The 26,021-nt window shown below is 37.3% G+C and overlaps 1 protein-coding gene across 2 annotated transcripts; it reads left to right on the forward strand.

Annotated features, from left to right (window-relative positions):
- Window positions 1–226: 226 nt before the first annotated feature.
- On the forward strand, window positions 227–24,686 carry HACD4 (3-hydroxyacyl-CoA dehydratase 4). Of its 2 annotated transcripts, XM_037493048.2 has the most exons (8): window positions 227–344; window positions 1,721–1,824; window positions 4,379–4,506; window positions 12,850–12,962; window positions 15,699–15,805; window positions 18,266–18,391; window positions 19,658–19,738; window positions 22,619–22,653. In XM_037493048.2, exons 1-7 carry the CDS (start codon window positions 307–309, stop codon window positions 19,735–19,737), a joined length of 696 nt encoding a protein of 231 aa, XP_037348945.1. In that variant the 5' UTR covers window positions 227–306; the 3' UTR covers window position 19,738; window positions 22,619–22,653. The 2 variants fall into 2 exon arrangements, with proteins under 2 accessions (XP_037348945.1, XP_037348946.1); XM_037493049.2 differs by lacking the exon at window positions 19,658–19,738 and having other exon boundaries at window positions 22,619–24,686.
- The last annotated feature ends 1,335 nt before the right edge of the window (window positions 24,687–26,021 follow it).

Raw genomic sequence — 26,021 nt, forward strand, 5'->3', positions numbered from 1 at the left:
ATCTCAACCCAAAAGACCTGAAGCCCTGAAAGGAGCTTCGTGACCCCGGGGGGTGCAGCTTCCAGGCGGGCCACTCGCAGTGTGGCGCGCTCCCGCGGCTGCAAGAATAATAATGAAGCTGGTTTTTAGCTTGACCATTGCACGACTTCTGCCTTTTTTTTTTTTTTTTTTTTTTTGTAAGTTGCTTAGCATGGAGAGGCCCCGCCCTTCCGCGCCCGGGCTCCGCCAGCCCTCGGGCCGCCCCTCGCGCGCTCCTGGCGGGTTCTCCTCCCCGGACTGCGCAGGAGGGCCTGCTGGTGGTGGTCCATGTGGTCCATGGCGCTGCCCGCCTGGCTGCAGCCCAGGTAGGGCGCTCGGCCGAGGGGGGAGGGGTAGGGGCGCGGGAGAAGGGACCTCTGGGGGCGGGGGCTCCCCCAGCGCAACCTCTGGACTCGCACCAGCCAGCGCGGTGCAGCCCTGCACTCCCTGGAGCTCTTGCCAAGTATTTAGCTCATGCAGTTCTCTCGACCATTCTAGCAAGAAGCCTCCGGTATTTCCCCCATTTTACAGACGAGGAAATGGGCAGGACTGGCTGCTGGGCCAGCCCTTCCTTCTGTGTGCCCTCTGCTCATCCTTTCCTCCTGCCTCCTCCCTCCCCTACAACCCCCACCCACACCCCCTGGCCCTTCTCCAGACTGTCCAGACCCTGTGTTGCAGATCTACCTGCTACAGAATCTCCTACTGTACAGGTATCTTCCAGGGCCCAGGATCCGGGTACTGATGTAGTGGTACAGTGGTAGGGTCTTAGGATGTGTATTTCAGCCAACAAGCAAATGGCTCTGATGCTGGCTAAGGGAAGAAATTCCTCTTTTCTCCCCCTTTACTAGTTCCCATCATCCCTAGGGTGCCCTCTCATCAAGCCACACTGGATTTGCTTGCTGACTTCTTTGCCTGATGTCTCAGGTTTGACATTCATTAGGAGAAAATCTTGTCTACACTGTCAGGGCCACACCCACTACCCTTCTGAACCCTCAGGGGACACTTCAAACAAAATTTTCTCTCTCACAAACCCCATATCTGCCGATCTTCTCTTTGTCATCGTCCCAGAAATCCATTTTTTTAAACCTAGCTTGACTTCCCTTTCCTGGCTCCAGCCACTAAACTGCTACGTGTGTCAGAAGAGGATCTACTCTTGCAAAACGGAGTAGGAGGCCGAGGTGCTTGCAGGCCTGGCTCACACAATGAGTTCAAAAGTCCATTTACTGAATTGCTCACAACTTGGGGCTGCCACCATCACTGCTCCCCTCTTTAACTATACACTCCTTTCTCTCACGTTCTGCACCTACCAAGCTGAGCTACTGGGGACACATGTTGAGCATATCACTCCATCTCCAGCCATATTTTTTTTTTTTTTTCAAAAATATTCAAAGCATTTTTCCAGTGATGACTCCTATCCCTCAGTGAGGAGCAAGGTTCGAACTTTAGCAAAGATGAAAGTGGATTTTGAAATAGAACCACATTTGGTTTCAAGCAAAGCAAGAGTTTCATTTTAGCATATAACATGTGTTCTGTGTCCTTTCAAAATCTGATGTGCATTTGGGGGTAACCAAATAAAAGAGTCTGATGTGGAATCATTTTCTCTTGCTTGTTCAGGTTGGCTCATAAGTTAAAGGGCATGTGTGTAATGTGGAAAGGGTGATTTATTAAGGAAGTGTCTAATAGTATTTCCCTGTATTTGTAGGTATAGGAAGAACACTTACCTTTTCATTTACTACCTAATCCAGTTCTGTGGCCACTCATGGATATTTACGAATATGACAGTCCGATTCTTTTCATTTGGAAAAGGTAAAACTTCAAAACAAGTTTTGATTATTCATGGTTAATCCTGTTTTCATCTAGTCCTGCTTACATTAATTTTAATTTTTAGACTTATGTGAACTTCACCTAATATCCTGCACACCTCTAAAAATAACCATACTTTTCAGTAACCATATTTCTTGCTTATTGTGAAAACCAAGCCTTTTCGGAGATGGGGAGAGAGAAAATGAAGGGGTTTGACTTCCTCCTGAGCAGGCAATTTGCCCTGAAAAGATGTGCCATCAAAGTGGTGCCTTTTAACTTCCTTTCTGGTTCCGACCAAACAGCTAGACTATTTTGTGCAGAGATATCAGGAATTAACCAAACGCTTCCCGTGTTTTTTTCTTACCCAATTTTAAGGGAATTGCAAGTTATTCATAAATCAAAGACAAACTTTCTATCCCCCAGCCCTTGTTGGTCCCTTCAGGGGTCATGTGTCCCTGAGAAAATGGCACGCTTTGTAGATGACTCAGTACACGTGTGTGAGTTGACATTAAGGGTTTAGTCATAAGCTTCCTCTAGTTTCCTGAAAAGTAAAGATTTCAAACAGCATTTCAATTTTCAAAAAAAAAAAAAAAAAAAAAAAACAATGAATCACTAAATTACTGTCAAAATAATATGCTTTTCATGTTCCATCCCCACATGGCTAAGTGTCATTACAGTTTACAACTGTTGGGTGACTTGACAATTTGAGCAACTGCTGGTTTCAGCTAAAAACAAACTGCTGGTTTCCCAGATATATTATCTGGGAAAAGCCATGCTGTGCTCATCAATTCTGACTAATGTATCATAGAAGATTAATCTATATACTATTTTATGTTGCTTTTTCCTACTGCAAACTACAGATAAATTCCTGCCTTATTAAGAGCCTCCAGAGATACAACCTAAGGCTTGAATTTCAGCTCTAATTATTGGAGGTCTCCAAACAGAGGAAACCACAGGCATTGGGAAAACTTCCCTTACATTTTTAGGAAAAAAAATCACTCAGGTCTTGGAAGTTAGCTGCAGCTTTGTGGGCACATTATAGATCATTCACAACACAAGTCACAAGCATGAACTTTCTTAAGCCTTTCCAGTGGGAAAAATGGCCTTAGTCAGCAGTGTATTTATTTCTTAATTATTATCCTGCTGTTATAATTATAGCAGCTGCTTATTATTAAAGAAATACAACCCCTTCCTATGGAAGGCAGCTGAAAACAACTAAGTGGGGATTCAGCACAACTTTGGAGTCAATGTATAATTTAAGTCAGTAGAGCAACAACAATCTAATTACCTGAACTACTAACACATGCCACCTTCCTTTCCAGCGCTGTGTAACTGACAGTGTTCTGGCACAGCCAGTGCAAGGCTAAGTAGAGAAGGGTGTAGACCATGCCTCAGGAATCATCTGTGAAATGGGGTGATAACAGTGTCTGCCTCACAGAGCTGCTGAGAAAAGAAACCCTTAGTGCTTGATAAGTTATGTGAATGATCACTACACAATAAAGAGACTGCGAAGTCTTCACTAGAAGCTTTTTAGCATTGAAAAATTTCATTTTAAAATTGAAAGATTTTGGGCCTCCCCGGTGGCGCAGCGGTTAAGCGCTGGGTTGCGAAGCTGCCTGCAGCCTCTGCAGGGCCGGTTCCATCCCCAGCTGCTCCCCGGCCACCCGAGGAGGGTCCCACATGGCGCGCAGACCTCTCCTGCTGCCCGCTGCTCCCCTCAGCAGTGTGATTCGGTCCTTCTGCCTGCTTTGCTCCCTGCTCTGGTGAATTCTCTCACCCTCCCACACTCTGACTGTACCCATTGCTTGTATAAATAAATAAATAAATCTTAAAAAAATAAAATAAAAAATTGAGAGTTTTTTTCTGATTCAGAGGGACATTTGTTTCACCCCTATTTCATCTCTATCCAAATGTAGAATTTTACTTGGGTTCTCTGCAATGCATACTCCAAAATTCCCCATTCAGAATGCCAAGCTTTAGTGTCTAAAACAAAGCAACAAAGCTGCCCGCAGCCCCAGCTTACCAGATATCAGCTTCACACCTAGTGCATGTATGCAACTACCAATCTAGTATGTATAGCACACAAATGCTGGACACATACGTTATTTAATATCATGCTATCATTAATGTGGTTTCCATAACACTCTGAATTCATATTTTTCTATATCTCTGTCATTTTCTTGTAATTTGAAAAGTTGGGAGCAGGGCGGCTTTTTAAATATGCTTACTCCCTCCCTATTTACATTTGATCTTTCTAGAGTTTAACTAGCTACTTTAAGGAGGAATTGCTTTATAAGCCAATATATGGGGAATACTGTAATTTGGGCTATGGAGACTTCTTCAAGTTGTTACTTTTTGGAAGAATAAATGTACTGTAATGTGAACTACTTGATTGCATTGTATTCTTAATAGTTTAGTAGCCTACTTAGAAAATTTCTCACATGCACAATGAAAAAAGAAGTAAATAATCCCAACTTTATTACAAAGCACTATGTAGATTTGGGTTGCAGTCAAGCTTTTACTTACTCTATCTGTATTTTTAATTCACTGGACACAGATTCAATGGCTGACACTTTTTATGCTATTGGGCTGGTGATGCGAGTTTGCCAATCCATTTCCCTCTTGGAATTGCTGCACATATTTGTGGGCATTGAATCAAACCTACTACTTCCGAGGCTTTTGCAGGTAGGTTTTAATCCAACTGATAATTATTATTACTTTAGAATCTGTCTCATACCTATGTTTGTTTCCATTTGCAGCCTCTCTTGACTTTATAGCAGACAAGAAGCCAATACCTGCTACCTTGCAACCCTAGTCACTATTAATGAGAAAGTTGTAAAAAAATTACCTCTCTAAAACACTGAGTTGATCCCTGGCACTTCTACTTACCACTGTGGGATCATATCACCTACAATTACTGGGCTCTTGAGGACAAGGACACAATACAAAATATTTTTCAGAGTTAATGATAAGAAAAACAACAACAAAACAAGTTCCTTTTATCCCTATCCTGACAATGAAAGCATCTCTAGTTATTTCTTGTTTATTTTATCACTTTTACTAACTACTGATGGAAAGATCATTCACCTTTCTCTAAGGTAGCATCTCATTATAGACTTGGGGATCACATCGACCCGGACTGAAATTCCAGTTTACTTGTTACTAGTTGTATGTATCTAAGCAAATAATTATTTTGAATCTTATTTTCTCATGTGATGTGAAAATAAAAATATGTCTCATGGAGTTACTGAGAAAAATGTATGGCCTAAGTTCCTAACTCTTAGTTAAGGATGTGATAGCTGATAGCTATTGCTATTAGTTTAGCTATTATTTCTTCCCTCTACCATGTCTGTAGCTTTAGATGACCAAGCTTCTTTAAAGGCAGGTTGAAGGAAGGTGGAAAATTCACTGTTGGAGACTCACTATAGGAAATAATTGCTGGATTAGAGTAAGAAAAAGAAAAAAAGTGGTATTTTCCATAAGAACAAAGAGATGAGTTAGGTGATTATGTGAACATGTGTTAAAAGTCTATAGAAAAGGGCATTTATATGAGTATTATTTTTGCTATTTGTAAAATACACCTGAAAATGGATAAATAACTGAATTTGATAATGGTGCATTATAAAATCATTAAAATATCAGAATCTAGTGATATTGTCAGCACCTGGCAAAGTGCTTAGAACATAAGTTACACCTTAAATTTTTGTTGACTGCAGGAATGGCATAGATTGTTGTATTAAAATTTGCTTAAAATATCATGAAAGTTTAAAAGGTGAAAAGAGGAAGATATTCCTAAGAAGTTTGTTAAGAATTCAGCATTATAAGTTTATGGGTGATCTTAAATTTTACTTATTCAATAAAAGTAAAAAAATGTATTTATTAGGACGAAGACAATTTAAGTGTTGAAATCTCAAATGTAAAATAAAGATCAGGGGCCACCCTGCTGGCATGGGGGTTAAAGTCTCAGAACTATCAAGCTATCACAAGCCACTGCAGCATGAGTTTGATCCCCTGTCAGGGCGCTAACCCATATGAGGCAGCAGACCTCTCCTGTCTGGCCCGCTGCTCCCCTCAGCAGTGTATTTGAATAGATCTGCCTGTTCTGCTCCCCAGTCTATCTCTGGTGAATCCTCTCACCCCGCCCCCACACCTTCTGACCTACACCCCAGTTCTTTTATGCATAAATAAATCTTTAAAAAGTAAAGTAAAATAAAAAATCAGAGCAATGTTTAGAGTATGAGCTATTTACAACAGAGTAGTAGTCATTTAGTGAATCAACACCTAGATGGAATTCCCTTAAATGTATTTCCTTAGAAATTAAGAAGGGGTACATATCTTCCCAGAAAAAGTCTATTATTTACGAACAAGATTTATTGGTGTTTATTCCTTGTTAAGAACCAAAATGCATAGAGCACCAAGGTCCCATAATGCTAATTTTAGAGAACAGAAATAACAACTGAGATTATATAAAAGTTGTATTCTATCATGGAATTACTTAACTTGAAGAACAGTAAATTCATCTAAAATCTAAGGCATTTTTTTCTTTTGGTATACTCTTTTGGACTTTTTACTTTTTTAGACTATATTGGCTAACGTTAACTTGATGTTAAGAGAATGATTTCAAAATTCTGAGTAGTGTTATTTTAATTATTGCCAATATCAGGAATGCAAGTGTGTACTAGGATGGGTACATTTGTAAGGGAGAAAATAGAGCATCCTGAATATGCTGAATATATGTACATTTTTAATGCTTTCCAAAATTATGTAGGCTTGCCTAACAATAGAAATTATTGTACAACTTAGATACCTGATTCTTTGGAGTTTTAGAAATTTCAGAAGATATAAGGATGATTTTAATCACTATTAATTGAAACTCTGGTGGTTTATAGAAATATGATCACTGTAATCAAACTCTGTCCTGGTTTGATAATTTAAAAATAAGGCAAATGGGGGCCTCCCTGGTGGCACAAGGGGTTAAGTCTCAGCACTATGAAGCTATGGGCAGTCACTGCAAAATGAATTTGATCCTCAATCAGGGAGCTACCCACATAGCGCAGCAGACCTCTCCTATCTCGCCCACTACTCCCTTCAGCAGTGTATTTCAGTCAGTCTGCCTGTTCTGTTCCCCACTCTGTCTCTGGTGAATCTTTTCACCACTAACCACCCCCTGCCCCCGCACCTCTGGCCTACACCCCAGCTCTTGTATGCATAAATAAATGAATCTTAAAAAAATAAAATAAAGGCAATGTACATAGAAACTTTTTATTCAAAGGTGACCTTTAAACTCTATTGTTACTGAGGCTCAAAGTCTTTAAGTCTTTCATTGTTAGGAGGTTCAACAAATCTGGGATCACCACAGGACAAAGGACAATATCGTCATTCTGGGATAATTACACATTTTTGTTGTGATTGTTTGGATTCTTTTTGTCGATTTGAGAGTTTACCTGTCCTCTGTTTTATTAATTTATATTTTTCTATGGTTTTCAGAATGTACATGGTGTTGGAGAAAGCATAAAAAAAAAGCAAGTTCAAAGTTTCATTTTTCTCTTCCCTTATTAGCTTTTTATAGCCAATAGAGAGAATTCCCTTATTATGAGATGACTCTGAGGTCCTTGCTTTAAAATAACCAAATAAAACTGTGAGGTTGTGTAATCATTCTTGGTTTTCCTGTTTCCCCATTTTAAGTGAAGAAACTTGTTGAAGATGTGACTAAGCTACTGCCACCATCCTCATAGCTGATTGCAGATGCTCTCTTGAAAAATATATGGTGTCCAGCTGATTTCAAGTGGGTTGAAATCCACATCAACTTATTTGTGATGTTACTGGACATTACCTTTAGGATGGTGCTAAGTCACAACTGAATTTTCTTTTTGGGAACTGGTCTTCCAAAATATCAAGATAAGTAATTCCAATAAGCAGTAGGAAGTATTAGCTAATTCAGCAAATAGAATCACCTGTAGAGAGGGGATATTTTCATTTCTTTGTTCTGTTCTGTGCATTTTAAAATGTTTTGTACATACAGCTTTATGACAGTTAGGGAAAGCCATTATGAATTTCTAACGTTACACACAATAAAGGAAAAAGGAAGAAAACCATTGACAATAAGACAAACTTCAGCACAGATATATATATATATATATATATATATATATATATATATATATATATATACCCTTCAGGGGAAAGGCGCAAAACAAAAGTAAATCTTTAAAAAAAAGTAGTGGTTTATAGGCATCCATTTTTAAAAATAGTGACATGCCAATTAAAACAATTACATGCCAATTACTATACATAAGAATATATAGTAAACTTTTGATATGTTTTTTTATATTTTTTTAAAAGATTTTTAATTTTTCAAATTTTTTTTTATTTTATTTATACAAGCACTGGGGGGGCTACGGTCAGAAGTGCGGAAGGGTGAGAGAACTTACCAGAGCCAGAGCGGAGAGCAGAACAGGCAGACTGATGAAGTACACTGCTGAGGGGAGCAGCAGGTGTGGCAGGAGAGGTCTGCGCGCCATGTGGGACCCTCGCCCGGTGGCCGGGGATCAAACTGGTGCTGTAGAGGCTGCAGGCAGCTTTGCAACCCAGCACTCAACCGCTGCACCACCAGGGAGGCCCAAACTTTTGATTTTTTTTTTTAAAGATTTTATGTATGTATGTATGTATGTATGTATGTATGTATGTATTTATACAAGCACTGGGTACAGTCAGAAGTGCGGGAGGGTGAGAGAATTCACCAGAGACAGAGCCGGGACCAGAGCAGGCAGAAGGACCGAAGTACACTGCTGAGGGGAGCAGCAGGCGGCATGAGAGTTCTGCCCGCCATGTGGGACCCTCCTCCCATGGCCGGGGAGCAGCCGGGGATCGAAATGGCGCTGCAGAGGCTGCGGGCAGCTTCGCAACCCAGTGCTCAACCGCTGCGCCACTGGGGAGGCCCTTAAAGAGATATTTATGCATATAAGAAATGGGGTACAGGCCAGAGGTGTGGGGGTGAGAGGATTCACCAGAGACTGAGTGGGGAAACAGAACAGGTGGTTCTACTGAAATACACTGTTGAGGGGAGCAGTGGGCCAGACAGGAGAGGTCTGCTGCGCCATGTGGGTAACCCCCAGGCTAGGGATCAAACTCATGCTGCAGTGGCTGCGGATAACTTCATAGTGCTGAGACTTAACCCCTTGTGCCACCAGAGAGGCCCAAGAATATATAGTAAACTTTGGGTATTTTTAATTTATAAAGTAGTAATGTAAAAATGGTTCAAAAGAAGCATGTAACTGTTGGAAGAAATGACAACTGGAAACTAGGCATCTCTCCTTGCCAACCCTCCCTCCCAAATTAGCATCCATATTTTATTAGTTTGGGAAATAAAAGTTGGATTGGGAAATCAGTTTATTTCAGTAGGCTTAATCAAAACAACTTGACTTTTAAGGAGTGGAAATACTACCAACCCTTAAATGTTAATTTTGAGGGACTTTGTTCTAACTTTGCTTAGGAGAAAGCCCAAGAAAGAGGTTTTGGTTGGTGATAGAGCTTAAACATTTAGAATGTCTTAACTGTGAGAGGGGAAAATATCCACAAAATTTTTAATCTTTTCCATGAAATAAGAGAGATGTCTCTTTACTCCTTTAGCATTTGAGAAATGCTTTAAATGAAAAGCCTTCCTATATAACTGAATTAAAATGGCTAAATTCTGCATTCTTTCCTTTACATCACAATAAGTACTGCTGCACATGTATTAATTTTACATACTTTTAAAACCTGTAAATCAAAACAGTAGGGAGTATCATCCCAAGTTATTGTGCCCATTGTGAACCTAAATTGGGAGAACTATTTTTATATTTACCAATATCACCTTATTCTTATTTCTGACAAGGATAAGAAGAGATTTGCTTGCCAAAAATCACTCCAAAGGTTTCATATTCACAGACTCTTATGAGAACTGATATGAAGGAAATCCCAAAGGAGAGTGTCTTAAAATAACCCTTTTAGGAAAACAGCCAAGTTCCACCCTAATTTCTTTTTAGCTGTGAAGCAGGTGCTTCTTTGCATTGCTAGAGTAATAATTTTCTGATTTTCCATAAAATCATGTAGATTTTCTCTCAGTTTGATTTAGAAACTGGTGAGTATTAGAGTTGAAACTATACCAAAGAGAATGTTAAGCTATAAGATTCTCTGAACTTTGAAGACTTTTGGGAATCAATATATGCATAATTCACTCTGTGGATAAGATTTTTGGACTTTTTTTTGCATTTGAGTTCTTCAGTGTGATAACTATAAAGCTATATTCATAGTCTGATTTTAAGATACTGAGATTAACTTTTCATGGGCATAGGCCATAAAATATCAAAGGTGAATAAAACAGTATTTCAGAACAAGGGGCTCAGAATCACCTTGTCTAGGTTTTTATTTCAGACCTTAGAAGTCATTTTCACTCCACTAAGTACAGTGTCCTTTGTAAAGATGATGACAATAGAGCTTACTTCATAGGGTTATGGAAATTAAATGAGATTTAATTTATATTATTCAGAATTTGGCACAAAGTAACCCAAAATATCAGCTTTTATCAATTTAAGAATATCTCTACCTAAATTCTCCCATTATGTTACTATTGAATGCTTACAATGGAGTTAAGTAGCCATCAGATAATTTGGATATTAGATTGACATCATAGGAGGGGGGTCTTCATATATTTACATATATGCATAAGCTGTGGTTTTTTTGGTGGCAGGCATATTGATTGTTGATTTTTATATAACTGGGATTCCATCACTAACATGCTACAGAAACTCAAGGTTTTCAACAGGGCACGTTTCATTGTGTAGCTCCAGTCTCTTTTGGAAGATTCTCCCCTCTGTACTCAGCAACTAAGGGGCAGCCAGGTGTCATGTATAACTTACAACTCTGGAAACCATGAGACTTGGGATATATGTGTCCAGTCTGTTTCTAGTTTGGGCAAGTCCCTGAATACTTTTTTTCTGGTGCCCAAATTCCTTATATATAAAAAGGTTGGGCTAATATCTAGAAAAGACTCTAGCTATCCATCTTATCAAGAGCTATCTGTGTTTTTTCTTTCAATTGTAAGTAAGAGATTAGAATAGTAGTCAAGAGATTAGAAATAGTAAGTAATGAGATTAGAAATAGTAAATTAAGAGATTAGAAATAGTAAATCAAGAGATTAGAAAACTGTGTGCACATATTCATGTGTAAGTATTTCCTAAGACTTTATCAAAAATTAGAAGATTTTCATAATTAGCAGGCACTGATCAAATGTAAGATTAGGCAGTGTCTACGTATTTGTTTGCTGTTAAGATCTTGTATCTGATCGCTGCTAGGTGTCATGACAGCAAGCTTGGATTATTCAGTAATTATAATTGCAGTTAAGTATAATTAATTACATAAACATAATTAAATCAAGAAAATAGGGCAGTATAAAGAAAGACTGTCAAAAGAAAAACAGTTCAGTAGCTAGCTTCTATAGATTGAGAAAGGTTTGAATCATATCTAATTCCCTTAGCCAAGCAAAGACCAATTGACTCACTAGTCACAGGCATGGAAATAGTTTGCCCATGTGGATTTCTGATCATGTGCCCCACGATTGGCAAGTCTTGGATTTCTGTGCATTAGGTGATTTTCTGGGACTAACGTCCTATGATTTTAAGTCATAGATTATCCCAGTCTTTTTTCTTTGATCCACTTTAAAAATAAAGACAGCTATTGAGAAATACAAAGCTGTCCACCCCTTTCCTTTATCTCTAATGTGTTCCTCAATATTTTCCTTTGACTACTGAGAACAAAGTAATCTACTAACAGTGCACAAAATGCAGAATGTTCAGAAGATACTAATACAACATAAGAAGGCACATTATATTTAGATTGGGAAAGAGGAATGCATTTTTTGAGGTTGGTAATTGGAGTTTTTAAACCATCAGTGTGTGAATTCTCAATGATCTGTAAATGCTTACTGACTTGGAAAAAAATGAATATGCTGAATTTTTTCATTTTCTATGAGCTTATAAGAGGTAGAGTTACGTTACTCTCCCCCACCCAGCCAAAAAAAAAAAAAAAAAAAAGCTGCTAAGGCTTCTCCCATTAGATGAAGTTGAAAAATTTCTGCCTATTGTTCAAACCCCTTTACAACTCAGTCCCAAACACATTTCCAGTTCTATCTCCTAGTATTCCCTTCTGAGCATTGAAGAACTATGGCCCTCATGATTCTTAGAACGTGCCAAAGCAACCTACATTTTCACATCTCTGCTCCTTTGCTGGGATTGCTTCCTAGGTCTGGGATGTCATTTTCCCTTTCTCTTCGGCCTGACAAATTCCTATCCTGGCCTGACAAATTCCTATTTTTTTTTAAATGTATTTTTTAATTTTTTAAATTTTTATATTCCCCATACAAGAAAAAATCAAAATCAACAAACAACTATAAACCAGAGACACACTATGGGAGTGGGGCCGGCAGGGAAAAAAGGGATTGGGGTCAAAATGAGGAGGGGTGCAAATTCCTATTCTCAAGACCCTACTGAAATAGTGCCTGTCACCATAGTGCCTCCTTTCCCCAGGCAGGTATCTCCCTCCCCACTGCTCCCAGCCCCAGCAATGACAGCATTCCTCTCATTGTGTTATAGTTGTTGCTCCCCATTCCCCCAGCACTGCTCCCCTCTGGAGCAAGGACCGTGTTTTCATTAGATATATAATCTTAGCATCTAATACACAGTGAGCACTCAACAAAAGCTTGCCCAAGTGAATAAAAACATGTGTGCCTGTATCACAAGAGGGAAAATATCCTGATTCAGATAAAATATTATCTTTTCATTCATCATTTACCATTTGGAGAATACAGAAAAACAAAGGAGGAAATGAAATTCACCCATAACCCTATTCCCCGAGAGATAATGTTAATAGTTTAGTATGCATATTTTCATTTAAAGCATGTCTTTAGGAGGAACTCTGGTTTTTTAAAATTAGAAAATTACCTACATGCTTAACAGATGATCCTAATTCTTGACTTTGCTGTTTCTTTGTTAGCTCACAGAGAGAATAATCATCCTCTTTGTAGTGATCACCAGTCAAGAGGAAGTTCAAGAGAAATATGTGGTGTGCGTTTTATTCATCTTTTGGAATCTATTGGATATGGTTAGGTAAGGAGGCAAATGATTTCTTAAAACAAAACTAAATTGCTTTCTATAGTGAGGCCAGTAATAGCTGCTTACATTTGGTTACTCTGAATGAGAGAGAAAAACATAACTCCTTTGCAAATTATTTTATCTTGATATGGAAATGTATTTTTAGTACTTTCCATAATGGGCATATCAAAGATAATGAAAACCTACCGTGGTATTACAAGAGCAAATCAGTGCATTTGGGTTTCCAGCAGAAGACTTGGCATGACACCAATTTGGAATAAACCTCACAGCTGTTTGCTAATGAAAGGCATTCCTTGCAATTGCTCCAGTACATGTTACTTTAATAAGCAAAGCAAGACTTTTATTATATCACAGTCTGAATTTACAAAGTTGGTTTCTGTAAATTCAAGAATATTTTAAGTATGGAGCCTCATCTCTCTGCAGAAAAATACACCCCCGCATATATTTTTTGTGCACAATTCCAGTGAGTTCAAATGACTGTGGACTCCCCAGAATCTTTGGGGCTCAGGTTAAGAATCCCTGCTTTAGAATGTCTTCAGTTTCCTTCCCCTTCTAACACTTTGCCACGTTGTGATGCGATGAACTTAGCCTTGTCTCTGCCAGCAGTAGTGTAAGAGTCAGTTTTGCTCAGTGGCTCACTTTGGGGAGTTGTCACAACTGCTGTTTGAACTTTCACAAATGAGAACTGGTCCTCCCACTTGACAGATCTGGATGTGATGACTGGGTAACAAAAGAGCCCTGGCATTTTAGCTGAGATTGTGCAAATTCTGTATGTACTATATTGCCAATAACTTATTTGATTTAAAATATTTCTAAATAATGGCTTGAGCCCTACAGTGAATTGGAATGAAATATCTTGTTGGATTCAAGTGACTACAGTTCTCTGTATATATAACTTAGTAAGCTACTTCTCCTTTTTAAACTAATACTTTTGTAGACTTGGGGCAAATTTTATGGACTTTTGTAGCCTGTGGCTTCTGGTTCATGAGACATTGGCACCTCATTTGGACCTGTGACTTTCTGATGTATTGTTCCCCAGTATACCTGGCTCTTTCTGTATTGATTTCAGTCTCAAATGAACCCATTTGAGAACAAAACAACTTTTGCATTGAGAGTGATATCATGGAAAGACTTTTGGATACACAAGTAAGATCTTGGGATATACCTGTCTTCACTACTCACTTGCTAAATGATCTTGGGCAAATCACTTAATTCTTTAAAAAAATAATAGTGTTGAGATGTAATTTGTATACCTTGAAAGTCACCCTTTTAAATATAAAGTGCTTTTTTTTTAATATCATTTTTCCGGTACTATTTTTTTTTTAAGATTTATTTATTTATACAAGCACTGGGTACAGTCAGAAGCACAGGAGGGTGAGAGAATTCACCAGAGCCAGAGCAGGGAGCAGAACAGGCAGAAGAACCGAAGTACACTGCTGAGGGGAGCAGCAGGCGGCAGGAGAGGTCTGCACGCCATGTGGGACCCTCCTCCGGTGGCCGGGGAGCAGCCGGGGATGGAACCAGTGCTGCAGAGGCTGCGGGCAGCTTTGCAACCCAGTGCTCAACCGCTGCGCCACTGGGGAGGCCCTATAAAGTGCTTTTTTGTGTGTATTCAAAGACATGTACAAACATCAATCTATCTAATTAAAGAGCACTTTCATTATCCCCCAAAGAAACCCCAAGTACATTAGCAGTCACTCCCCCTTCATCCCAGCTCCTGATAAGTACATACTGTCTCTATGTCTATCCTGGACATTTGTGACTGGCTTCTTACATTTAGCATGTTTTCAGGTCCTTCATGTTGTAACATGTAGCAGTATTTCTTTCCCTTTTTATGACTGAATACTATTCCATTGTGTTAACATACTGCTTTTTTTTCCCCCCAATCAGAGAGGAATTAGGGTCCTGGAATGAAAGCGTTCCCTTCCTTTTTTCATGTTTTCAAGGTTTGGGGTTTTGTTTTGCTGAATGTGTGCACTGCCTAGTCTAGTAGTTCTCAAGATACGGTCTCTGGACCAGTGGCGCCAGCATCTCTGGGATCTTGCTTGTAAAAGAAGGTCTCAGGCATTTTTTCAGAATCACTGATCAGACACTGAGGGAATAGTAGTCTGTGCTTTAGCAGGCCCTCTGGATGTTTTTGATAAATACTTAATCTTGAAAACCACTGGCTATTCAGAGAAATTAAAAGATGGGCACTACTTCATCTATTATGTCAGGAAGGGCAGGTTTAAAACTACCTGCGGTATCCAAAGCAGGCTACATGGCGTTCTTTAATTGGTCACATAAGATGGCACCACTGCAAAAGCAGAACAATGCCAGATAAGGATACAGAAGTAATTTTTTTCTTTAAAATTCATTCCCATCAACATTTACAAGTATGCCTGTCTTAGAAAACCTAAGTGCTTGCTGCGTAAAGTGAGCTTGATTTCTGAAACTGAAGTAAATAATCAAAGAAACGTATAACCATAATTTGTGGGAGGTAAGTGTTATTTTTCTGTTTACCTCCACATTTATCCATGATCCATCCCATGAGACAAGCCAAACTTATAAGGTCTCCTCTTCCTATTGTTAAAAACCTGTTCTACTTAAATTATAGAAAATATTGAGAGTAACGAAGTCACACACTTCCCAGTTTTATCTGTGTATTTAATTATATAGTGAGGTGTTTTCTTCCTTTGGTATTTCTAAGATGTCAGCAGTAAATGTTAATGAGCTCCTTGTCTTTTTCAGGTATACTTACAGTATGTTATCAGTCATAGGAATATCTTACACTGTCTTGACCTGGCTCAGTCAAACATTGTGGATGCCGATTTATCCTTTGTGTGTTCTTGCTGAAGGTAAGAAGAGAGTATCTTGATGTCTTGCTTACTGTCAAAGGCAATGTAGTTATAGTGGTTCACCAAATTTTTGATGATTAAGTTACTATTTTTGCTATTGCTTAGCTAACTCCATGGATCTTCCATGGCATATTTCCCTTGATGTAAAGAAACAAATCATTAAATAACAAAGTTAGAGGGGGAAGCAGCACTGCACAGTAAGTTGTCAAAATATTCGCTAAGGAATGAGGACATCTGAGTCCAAGCTCTTAAGTCCATTAACCCCCAGTATGAGTTTTGCGTAAATCATTTAAACACTCAAAGTCTGTTTATTTATCCAAAGGAGATTTAACATTTAGTGATTGAGTGATTATTTTTAATGCATAGAAATTCAGTTCTCCCTGGCTGGACTATCCTTTCACTTACCTTCTACCATGGGTCCCACTCTCTACCAGAGACCTCTACCTTTAGAGCAATCATTTTCTCAAGGAAGCACTCCTTGACTTTCAACCACGTCAGTTCCCCCAATACAGCATCATAGATCTTTTATAAGATCTATCTCAGCTGTCATTAGACATTTATATGATTTTTTTTTTGTTGTTGTTTTATGTCTTTTTACCTCACTGGCCACTAAGCTCCATGAGGAAATAGGGTTATCTTATTTCCTTGCTGCCTTTCTCTTATTTACCCAGTATATGTGCTCAATAAACACTGACTGAATTATTGAATACAAAATGAAGTAGGTGAATTACTTAGTCTAAATCAATTTGCAAAGAGCTTGCAGGTATTTGGGAGATATAAGCTTTAATATGTAATAGATTCGGTATGTAGGGATCTTTCTGAAAGACATGATTGAAGTTTTTGAAAGGTCTAAAGAAATCAAGAATGTTAAGGTAATGAAGGAAAAGCATATAGAAATAGATAAAACATTAAAATGGTGACATTGGCAATGATTGCATAGTACATCAAATACAATCACACTATTTAGTGATGATCAGAGAGAAGGAACAGATAATAAATCATATTTAAAATTTTAAAACTTGTTTTTTTTTCAAGAGAATTAAATTTTTAAATAGGCTATGCTGAATCTAGAGAATAATCTTTTTGAAAACCATAAAAAAAGTCTACTCCTTTGAGAATGAAATCCTCACTCATGAAACATTATAAATATATTTATATTTAATATATATTTATTACAAATAAATATAAAGAGCTTAGGTATAATTTGATATTCCTTTTGTTATATCAAATAATACAGAATATATAAAAGAATAAGATAGAAATAATTTTTTCTAAAAATGAGGAATAAATAAATGCATAGAAAGCTTTCGTGTTCTTATAATTCATAATTCTGAGCCATCTCCACTTCAGGAATGCCATGTTCCTAGATGACTGCCGTGCAAGTTTTTTATTAAAATTAGAATCATAAACCTTTTCTTGCAATTAAAAAATAAAGTGTGCATAGAAAAATGTCTGGAAGCATGTAAGGCAAAAGTCAATACTACTTCTGGGTGATGGGATGTATGGGACTGTAATTTTATCTTTGTATGTTTCTATATATTTCAAATGTTCCAAAGTATACAAACATGTAGTTAAGAAAACCTACTTGACTTATAAACAATGCAGGAGCTTCAGTGCAATGCTGGAACTCTCAGATGGGATGCTTTGCTGTCTTCTATGTAGATCTCTTTGCACTCTTTCTGGCTCTTACAACTGTGGGTGCCTGGTGGTTGTTTTTTTTTTTTTAACTCAAAAGAACTTGCAAAAGTAGTGCATTTTTTTTTGCATGTATTCTTCACCCAGCTTACCCTGATAACATCTTCCGTGACCATAAATTTCATCCCATGAAATGTTACTCAAAGCCCAGATATGGAATATAATTTCATAAAAGCTCTATCTCTTTTTATCTAATACCAGCCTTCTCCCTCAAAATAATTTGTACAGCATTTCTCAGAGTTCCTCAGAATGTTTATTAAGTACTGCCAGGGGTGGGGAGGAAGAAACAATTTCAAGGTCAGTTAGGCTGAGGAAATGTCTATGAAGTCAGTTTTTTTACTGCAAAACTTTTCAGAATCTCTACTAATGTGTTGTGAAACTTCAAGAGGAAAATATGTGCAACATTTTCTAAGTTCATTTTCACTTGTGTTTGTGGCTAAGGAGACAGGTTTATCTGAGATAACATTTTAAGAAATATTACAAGCTATTTCTCAGGCATAGAAGAATATAGGAAACAAGAATTCAAGGAGTAACACTGCTGTAAGGCCTTGTCAATTTAATTATTCAGCAGATTTCGTTATCAAACTGAAGCATTCTTGAAGGATTTAGTAAATGTCACAAAACTGCCATCAAATCCAAAATACCCTTCAATATGCACACACACGCGCGCGCGCGCACACACACACACACACACACACACACACACACACATCCCTATCACAAGTTGCAGAGAGAAACTTCCTAACTCCTTTTTTCTATAAACAGCATTTGCCATCTATCAATCGCTGCCTTATTTTGAATCATTCGGCACTTACTCCACAAAGCTGCCCTTTGACTTATCCATTTATTTCCCATATGTGCTGAAAATATATCTCATGATGCTCTTTATAGGTAAGTGGCTTTTCTATTTTTCCCTTTTGTGTTTGTCTTTCCCCTTGTTTTGTGCTGCCATCTTCCTTAATGAAAGACAGAGACCAAGGAAGAAGGTGAACCAGCTCTTGTTAGTAAAGCACCTACAAGTTAAAAAGTTACAAAGCCTTTTGTAGGACATCACAAGATCAAATGTATCACTACTTAACAAAACAGTTATACTAGAAGAAATTATAACTGCCATATTGTATGGAATACAGAAGTTTTAACCATGGACTCAGCTACCTATAAACAAATTCTAGATACCAAATAAGCAGTTAGGGATCTTTCTGGTTTTCCCAGTTATATCTGTTTTGTTGGTTTGACTGTGTTGCTACCATTTCCTAACAGGCAAATGAGAGCAGATGCTAGAGACTGAAGAAAAATGTACCCAACAAAAACTTAGAATTGGGAAAATTTGATCAAGTAACTTCATTTTTTCCCCAGGATATTAGGAAAAAGACTTCCATTATTAAATTTTAGTTTCTTCAGTTCCAATATTCCCAAATCCCAAGATAATGATTACTTCTAGAAGGTAACAACTGCCAGATATAAAAAGCAACACAGAAAATGACAGATGTGAAACTTTAGAAGGGGTGGTAAGAATGACATTAAAGAAGGGGAAAGATTAATTCCTTGCAATAAAAAAAAATAGGATAGAGAAGGTTGCCTACTTCCCTTTCTGCAAGAAAATCTGGACATTTCTTTCAGTGTCCTGGCTTTGAATCTTCCTCGTGTACTTGCTATGAAGGCAGCACTATGAGTAGATTTTAAAGCCATGGTTCTTGGGAGGGCTAGAACAAAGTGGGCTGGGGGCACAATGGACTGTTGGTGCTTTGGTGGAGCATGCTATGGTAACAACACTTATAGTGGGGAGGGATCCTATACTTTTAAAATACAAACAACTGTGTAAATCAACATTACCTCCATTAAAAATTAATACAAAGTAAAAATCAAAATCAACAAGCAACTATAAACCAGAGACACACTATGGGTGGGGGAGGGACGGGGAGAGGAAGGACTAGGGTTAAAATAAGGGGGGGGGTGCAATTGTATGGGGAATATAACCAAAATGAAAATGCATGCATTGTGCAAAAATGAAAAATGATGTAAGAATTATATAAAATAAAATATTAAAAAAGTATATTAAAAATAAATTGGAAGCTATAAAATAAATAAAACCATGGTTCTTTCCAAGATATGGTTAATTAACCTTACTTACTTTTGCCACTTCTTTTTCCATGTTAGGTATGTATTTTACCTACAGTCATCTTTACTCAGAAAGAAGAGACATCCTCAGAATCTTTCCCATTAAAAAGAAAATATGAGGTACTGCAGTTCAATGTGACATTCGAAGAGCCAGGCTTATGGATTCAGCTACAGTAAACGACACAGGAAGGATTCTAGTGGGGAAATATCTAGTAACTTGACGAAATACATCACATGATACAATTATACTCCTCCTCAAAAAACTCTAGACATATCACAGCAGTCTATGTTTCTCACACATTGTATTTCCCAAATACATACGCTATACAACCTGCTTCATCAAAGCCATAGATTTGATACAATTACATTACAATTGTGTGAAGCTTGATTATTTTTCTGTAAGGTTAATAAAAAAATAGCTGGAGTAGATTCAATTAAATTGAGAAACTAAAGTTGTAAATCTAAATTACATCTATTTACATCTATATATTTTCACTTCTGAGTTCCCAAGTAGCTGCGATCCATAGGAGGGGAGTTAATGTGAAATATCTTCTGTAGTTGTCTAGAGTAAAATATAGACAGATATTTTATAGACAGATATCACTGTTTCCAGGCTAACACCCACCTTAAACATTAGAAACACTTGGAAAATTAAAGGTCTAGCCAAACCCTGAAATAGTAGTCTTTAATATTATGCAAATGTTTGGGCTTTAACACCTTAAAAGAGAACCCAGATGAAAGCAGAATAGACCTTTGGTAAACATACAAATAATGCCCCATCTTCATGTGAAAGCTATCAGACCATGGATACATACTTTACTGGGAGATAAAAGATACAAAAGTATAGTAAATCATTTATATATCTATACACACACACACACACACACACATATATATACACACATCAAGGAGATAAAAAAATTAAGAACCAATAATATTATAGATTATTAATATTCTCATTGATACTTGCTAGAAGTTATATGTCATCATTTATAGTCTTGGAAAATGCTCCCTTTTTGAAGATCTCAAATATGTGTGAATAAATGACTAATAGTATCATATCTGCACCAACAGTATATCATCACTTTTGAAAGAATTATAGAATCTTATTAGCCAGTAACTATATAAACAGGGTAATACATATCTTGTGCCTAGTTCTTAACTAGATAATAAAAATGTAATCATAAAAAAGAGAATCTATTTTCACTAGATAAAATGTTTGAAAATAAGTGAATATTAAAGGTATAGCTTTACAAATTAATATATTTGGAATTTTAAAACATTAAAATTATCCTTTCAAAGCTGCATTCTACTCTTTAAGGTTATTTTACTTTTAAATTTAAAAAAAATTACTGAAAGAATAGTTTGAAGAGTAGAATCCCTATGCCTTCATCCCAATAGGATGGTGATCGAAATTGCTAAAATACACACTGAGAATCACTAAAATGAAAAGTATAGAAACCACCCCTTATTAGGTCATTATAAGAAATTAACTTTTCATTGTTAAATAAAAATTTAATTTTTAAAACTAGTTACCTTAAGAATTTTCCTACTTAAAATAGAAGACAAAAAATTCATAATTATGGCAATTTTGAAATAGAGATGAGAATTAATAATAATTTCGGATATCTATAGCAACTAACATAACGAAGATCTGTGATTTCTTAAGGTGAGAGAATCACAGTATTACTGTGGTTGATTGTCTATATTTATAATTGAAAGAAACTTACTTTCATTAGAAATTAATGAGAATGAGGATGCATTTTATTTTCCCACTCAAGTTCACTTTCATAGTGACAGCAAATATGTAATCAGATGTTACCTAAATTGCAACATTGATTTCTTTTGACTGTCTGAAATGTATGTCCACAAAATCTCCATTTCATTTTGTTTAGTATCATCAAAGGTTTAGTTTCTCAACTCTAATTAATATAGATGACATAGGAAGCATCAGCTATTTTGAAAGCATAAGACATAACTTTTAAAATGATCTTTCCCTGGAGTTTCAAATGATTCATGTTCCAGGTAGCCCAAGCTAAGGAGTAGCAAGCAATCTCAGCAGAGCCTCTGCTGGGGACAAATAAGTAAATAAAACTGCAGTGAATAAAACTGCTTTGGAGAATTGAATCAGCATAGGTCTACCCTGAAAGTACAAATAAAATACATATATACACAAGCTCATGCAACAAGTAACATCAACGTCTCTGGGTTTTACCATCATCAAAGTAGCTCAATGAAAAGTAATAACTAACACTTCTTCCAAATATAGCCATTCCGTATTGGTGCATTTTATTTCTGTATGCTTTTCAAGAAACATTCATCCTGTTCTTAGATTTTAATTCAAAAACAGGTTAACCTTAGTAGACATACACACACCTGTGTTCATTCAAGAAACACTTGTTTTATACCTACAGTATGCCAGGCACATTATAAAATGTTTACCAGACTTCCTGCAAACAAGTTTATTACTGAACTGCATCTCAGTGAAGTTCCTAGGAGAAATGTGCTATTTTTCTTTTTAAAATTATACCTTATGTAACCTGTCTTCTGCAAATTGTCACATAAAAGAACATTTTCTTTCAGAAATGGATGATCCAAATGTTTCTCCAGAGAATCTTACATTAAGTTTATGTACAGTTACATTTATTTCTTTTGGTGTTGAAGAACTGGGGTGTCGGCCAGAGATGTGGTGGGTGAGAGTATTCACTAGAAACAGAGCAGGGAGCACAACAGGCAGATCTACTGAAATGCACTGTTGAGGGGAGCAGCAGGCCAGACAGAAGAGCTCTGCTTTGCTATATGTGGGTTAGTTCCCTGGCTAGTACTGCTGAGACTTTATTCCAAGGCCACCAAAGGGCCCCCAATTTTATTTTACTGTGCTAAAGTATTAGTGATTTAAAATTAAAATTAAAAATTATCTCCCTTTTCCCTAACATCCTTTTTGCATTTTTGTTTTGAGAACATTGTTTCTTCTATTTAGATAACTTTTACTTTCTCCAGGGCCTGCTACGTGATATGCCAATTTTGATATGGCCATTTTCCGTAGAGTTGTTTTCAGCAAAATTCCATGGAACAAGAGCCACAGAATTAACAAGTGTGCCTATTTAGCAGGCAGATTCCTGGGCTTCGCTAATGGTCTGTTGAGTCAGCAGCTTTGCTAATGAGCTCAAGAACCTGAATTTTGACAGGCTCCACAAATGAGCCTTATGCACGCTGTGGTTTAAGAACCACTGCTTTTGGGCCTAAAGAATTTCATCTTTGGACAGAAAATGACTAATAAACTATTTATATAAAAACCACCCTATGATTTAGTTTTTTTGTTCATAGAATTGAGATGACATTCATTTTTCCTTGTGTTTAAATACTTTCAAAACATGCCTTCAACATGCTAAATAGGAATTAGTCTATTTTGCTAAGCGTAGCTAGAGTTTTAAATTTCATCTTCCAAAAAATTACAATTTCATATGAAAATCAATTAGTAAAAACATGCCTTCAGTCATCAGATGACTGTGTCTATTGTGTGCTTCCATTGTGATATTCAGCCGAACCACGGCCTCTCGTGAGAGAATGTGGTCTGGGGTTAATACCACTGGGCTGGAGACCCAGCTCTAATGCTTACTGAATGCTGAGTTCAGTTTCTTTAACTGACCAAGGTGGTTGTGAAGAGCAAATCAAGTATGGCAAATTAAACCTTATAAAGGACTATACAAAAGTAGGAAATGTATAAAGTCTTCTGGATGTTTATGCCACATAAGGGTTTATTATTTATATTTTCTGAACAAAAGCACCATAAGGGCAGTAATGTCAGATCTTGTTCACTTTTACCCTAGTACCTTGTATGGTGATGCAGGGTAGACAGTCATAATTGGGCAATTCTGATTTTATGGATTATTACCTATCTTAAACCTATTTTAAGAAATCAGATTAAATTAGATATTATTTCAATTACATTTGGTTAACCTCAAAAGGTATCTCATATTCAGAAGACACATATAGGTTCTTTAAAGAATACATGCAAGTATCTTTTCTGAAAGTTTTATTTGCTCCTAAAATATTTTAATAGCTAAGGAGACCAATTTTTTAATGAAGAAATTTCCATTATCTTTCCAAGTCCCAGTGTAGATGCCATCAGGCTTAAGCCTATGTATGACAGCTACTATTTTTCAATGAAACATACAAAAATGATAGCATTTCTAGTAAATTTTACAATGTATAAAGCATATTTTTGTATCCTTTCCTTTAATTCTCACAACTACTTTGCAAGCTAAATTATTTCTTTCAGTCAAAAAATAAAACCAGTGCCTCCCTGGTGGTGCAGGGGTTAAAGTCTCAGTACTATCAAGCTATCACCAGTCACTGTGGCTTGAGTTTGATCCCTGGCCAGGGCATAGCAGACCCCTCCTGTCTTGCCTGCTGCTCCCCTCAGCAGTGTATTTCAGTAGATCTGCCTGTTCTGGCCCCCATTCTGTCTCTGGTGAAACCTCTCACCCCTCCACACCTCTGGCCTATACCCCAGTCCTTGTATGCATAAAATAAAAAATAAATCCTAACAAAACCAAAGCCATGGAGTCATCATGTCATTTTTAATTCAGTTTCATATCCAATAATGAAGTTGAAATTATTTACAAGTTTCCTATATTTGAGAAAAAACAGAAGATCTTTCTAAATTGCAATTTTGAAGAAGTTTTTAATGTTTATGGAGATTACCTTCATACATAACTTTGTGTGTGATTTAAGAAAGATGAGACTTTGGAGTTTCCGAGATCAGAATGAAGCATGTCCTTCCAGAAACATAAAAACATATGACGTCACCTAAAACCAGAGCAATGGTGATACACATGCATGGACGAGGATGATGCTGTGAGATGTTTTTCCACAGATGTGATGAAGATGTGAACTGTTCCAGTTACATTCTGTGCCATGTTCCATCTGAAATGCTTGCAGCTCTGACTGATTAGGCTGGTTGGTTGGGGTTAGAGATACAAACTGACCACACAGAGACCTAGCCTGTAACTCTGGCTTTAATAAAGGTTTCCATCTCTCTTAACCAAATGGTCTGATTTATTTTCTAAAACAGCAGCTTTTAAACAAACATGTTTACTAAAAATCTAAAGTTATTGCTTACTCTCAAATTGACTAAGTTATTTCAAGATGGTAGTTTAGTTCTTAATGAAGTCTTCCTCCTTATATAATATTATCATTTTTGGTTAAAGTTATTTTTGGGGAGGTTAACTTTGGCATTAACTCTAAAAAATTAACAGCCTTGGTTACTGTAGAGCCATTATGTTAGATATAAAACTCAAAGAAGATTCTAGGCACTTGCATGGCTTCTAACATCTGTTCCAAAGTACACTCTTGAAATTAAGAATCATAGTATTTGGATATTTCTGAGACACAAAACAAGTCTTTAACCCCACACATTAATTTGTTAGTGTATCCCAGCAGGCTATTTGTCTTGGCAACTTGTGATTTTTAAAAACTAACACAAGATGACTTATAAGAAAACATTTCTTTTTGTGTATAGTTGGAACATCTGGTTGAAAAAAGACTTTGTTTCCAGAGAACAAACTGAAGGGACTAACTCTATTCTTACCTGAGGTCATGCAAATTCATAAGAGAAAGGGTATTATTATTTGAGTGACCTGTATCTTAGAATGGTTAGAGTTTAAAGCATTTAGAATTTCAAATTTAGAACCTTACATTCTATTTTAATTTTTTCTACAGCTTTTTTTTTAAAAGATTTATTTATTTATTTATTTATACAAGCACTAGGTACAGTCAGAAGCGCGGGAGGGTGAGAGGATTCACCAGAGCCAGAACGGGGAACAGAACAGGCAGACTGACGAAATACACTGCTGAGGGGAGCAGCAGGCGAGGCAGGAGAGGTCTGAGTGCCATGCGGGACCCTCGCCTGTGGCCGGGAATCGAACTGGTGCTTGCAGAGGCTGCGGACAGCTTCATAGCCCAGCACTCAACCGCTGCACCACCAGGGGAGGCCCAGAATCTTACATTTTAGAATCTTTAGGGGTTTCCATGAATAGCAAAATTGTATTAACCCCTGAGTACTGAAAACAAACAGAGAGGATAGATACATACCTTGCTTGTACCCTCTCGTACTCCTTTTTTATTAAGGGAAAGAATTAGGGACAAAATTTGCATGAGAAGACACTGGGCTGATTTGAAATAAAGCAGTCTGGTTTTAAGTGCATGGAACAGAATCTTTGTTCCTTTCCTTGAGCATTTAGCAAGCTGTCTGCTGACTCAAGGGAAAAGATGCAGAGTAGTTCAATGATCACTTCCTCTTTGCTATTCTTTATTGCCGTTCATGTTTGCGAGCTCGCGCAGGAATCGAAGATCCTTCAACCCATAAAGACTGTGAGCCTTTACACACAACAGCTCCTAA

This window comes from Talpa occidentalis, unplaced genomic scaffold, assembly GCF_014898055.3.
Source record: "Talpa occidentalis isolate TD23 unplaced genomic scaffold, MPIMG_talOcc4v2.1 talOcc4.7, whole genome shotgun sequence".
Classification (NCBI taxonomy): domain Eukaryota; kingdom Metazoa; phylum Chordata; class Mammalia; order Eulipotyphla; family Talpidae; genus Talpa; species Talpa occidentalis.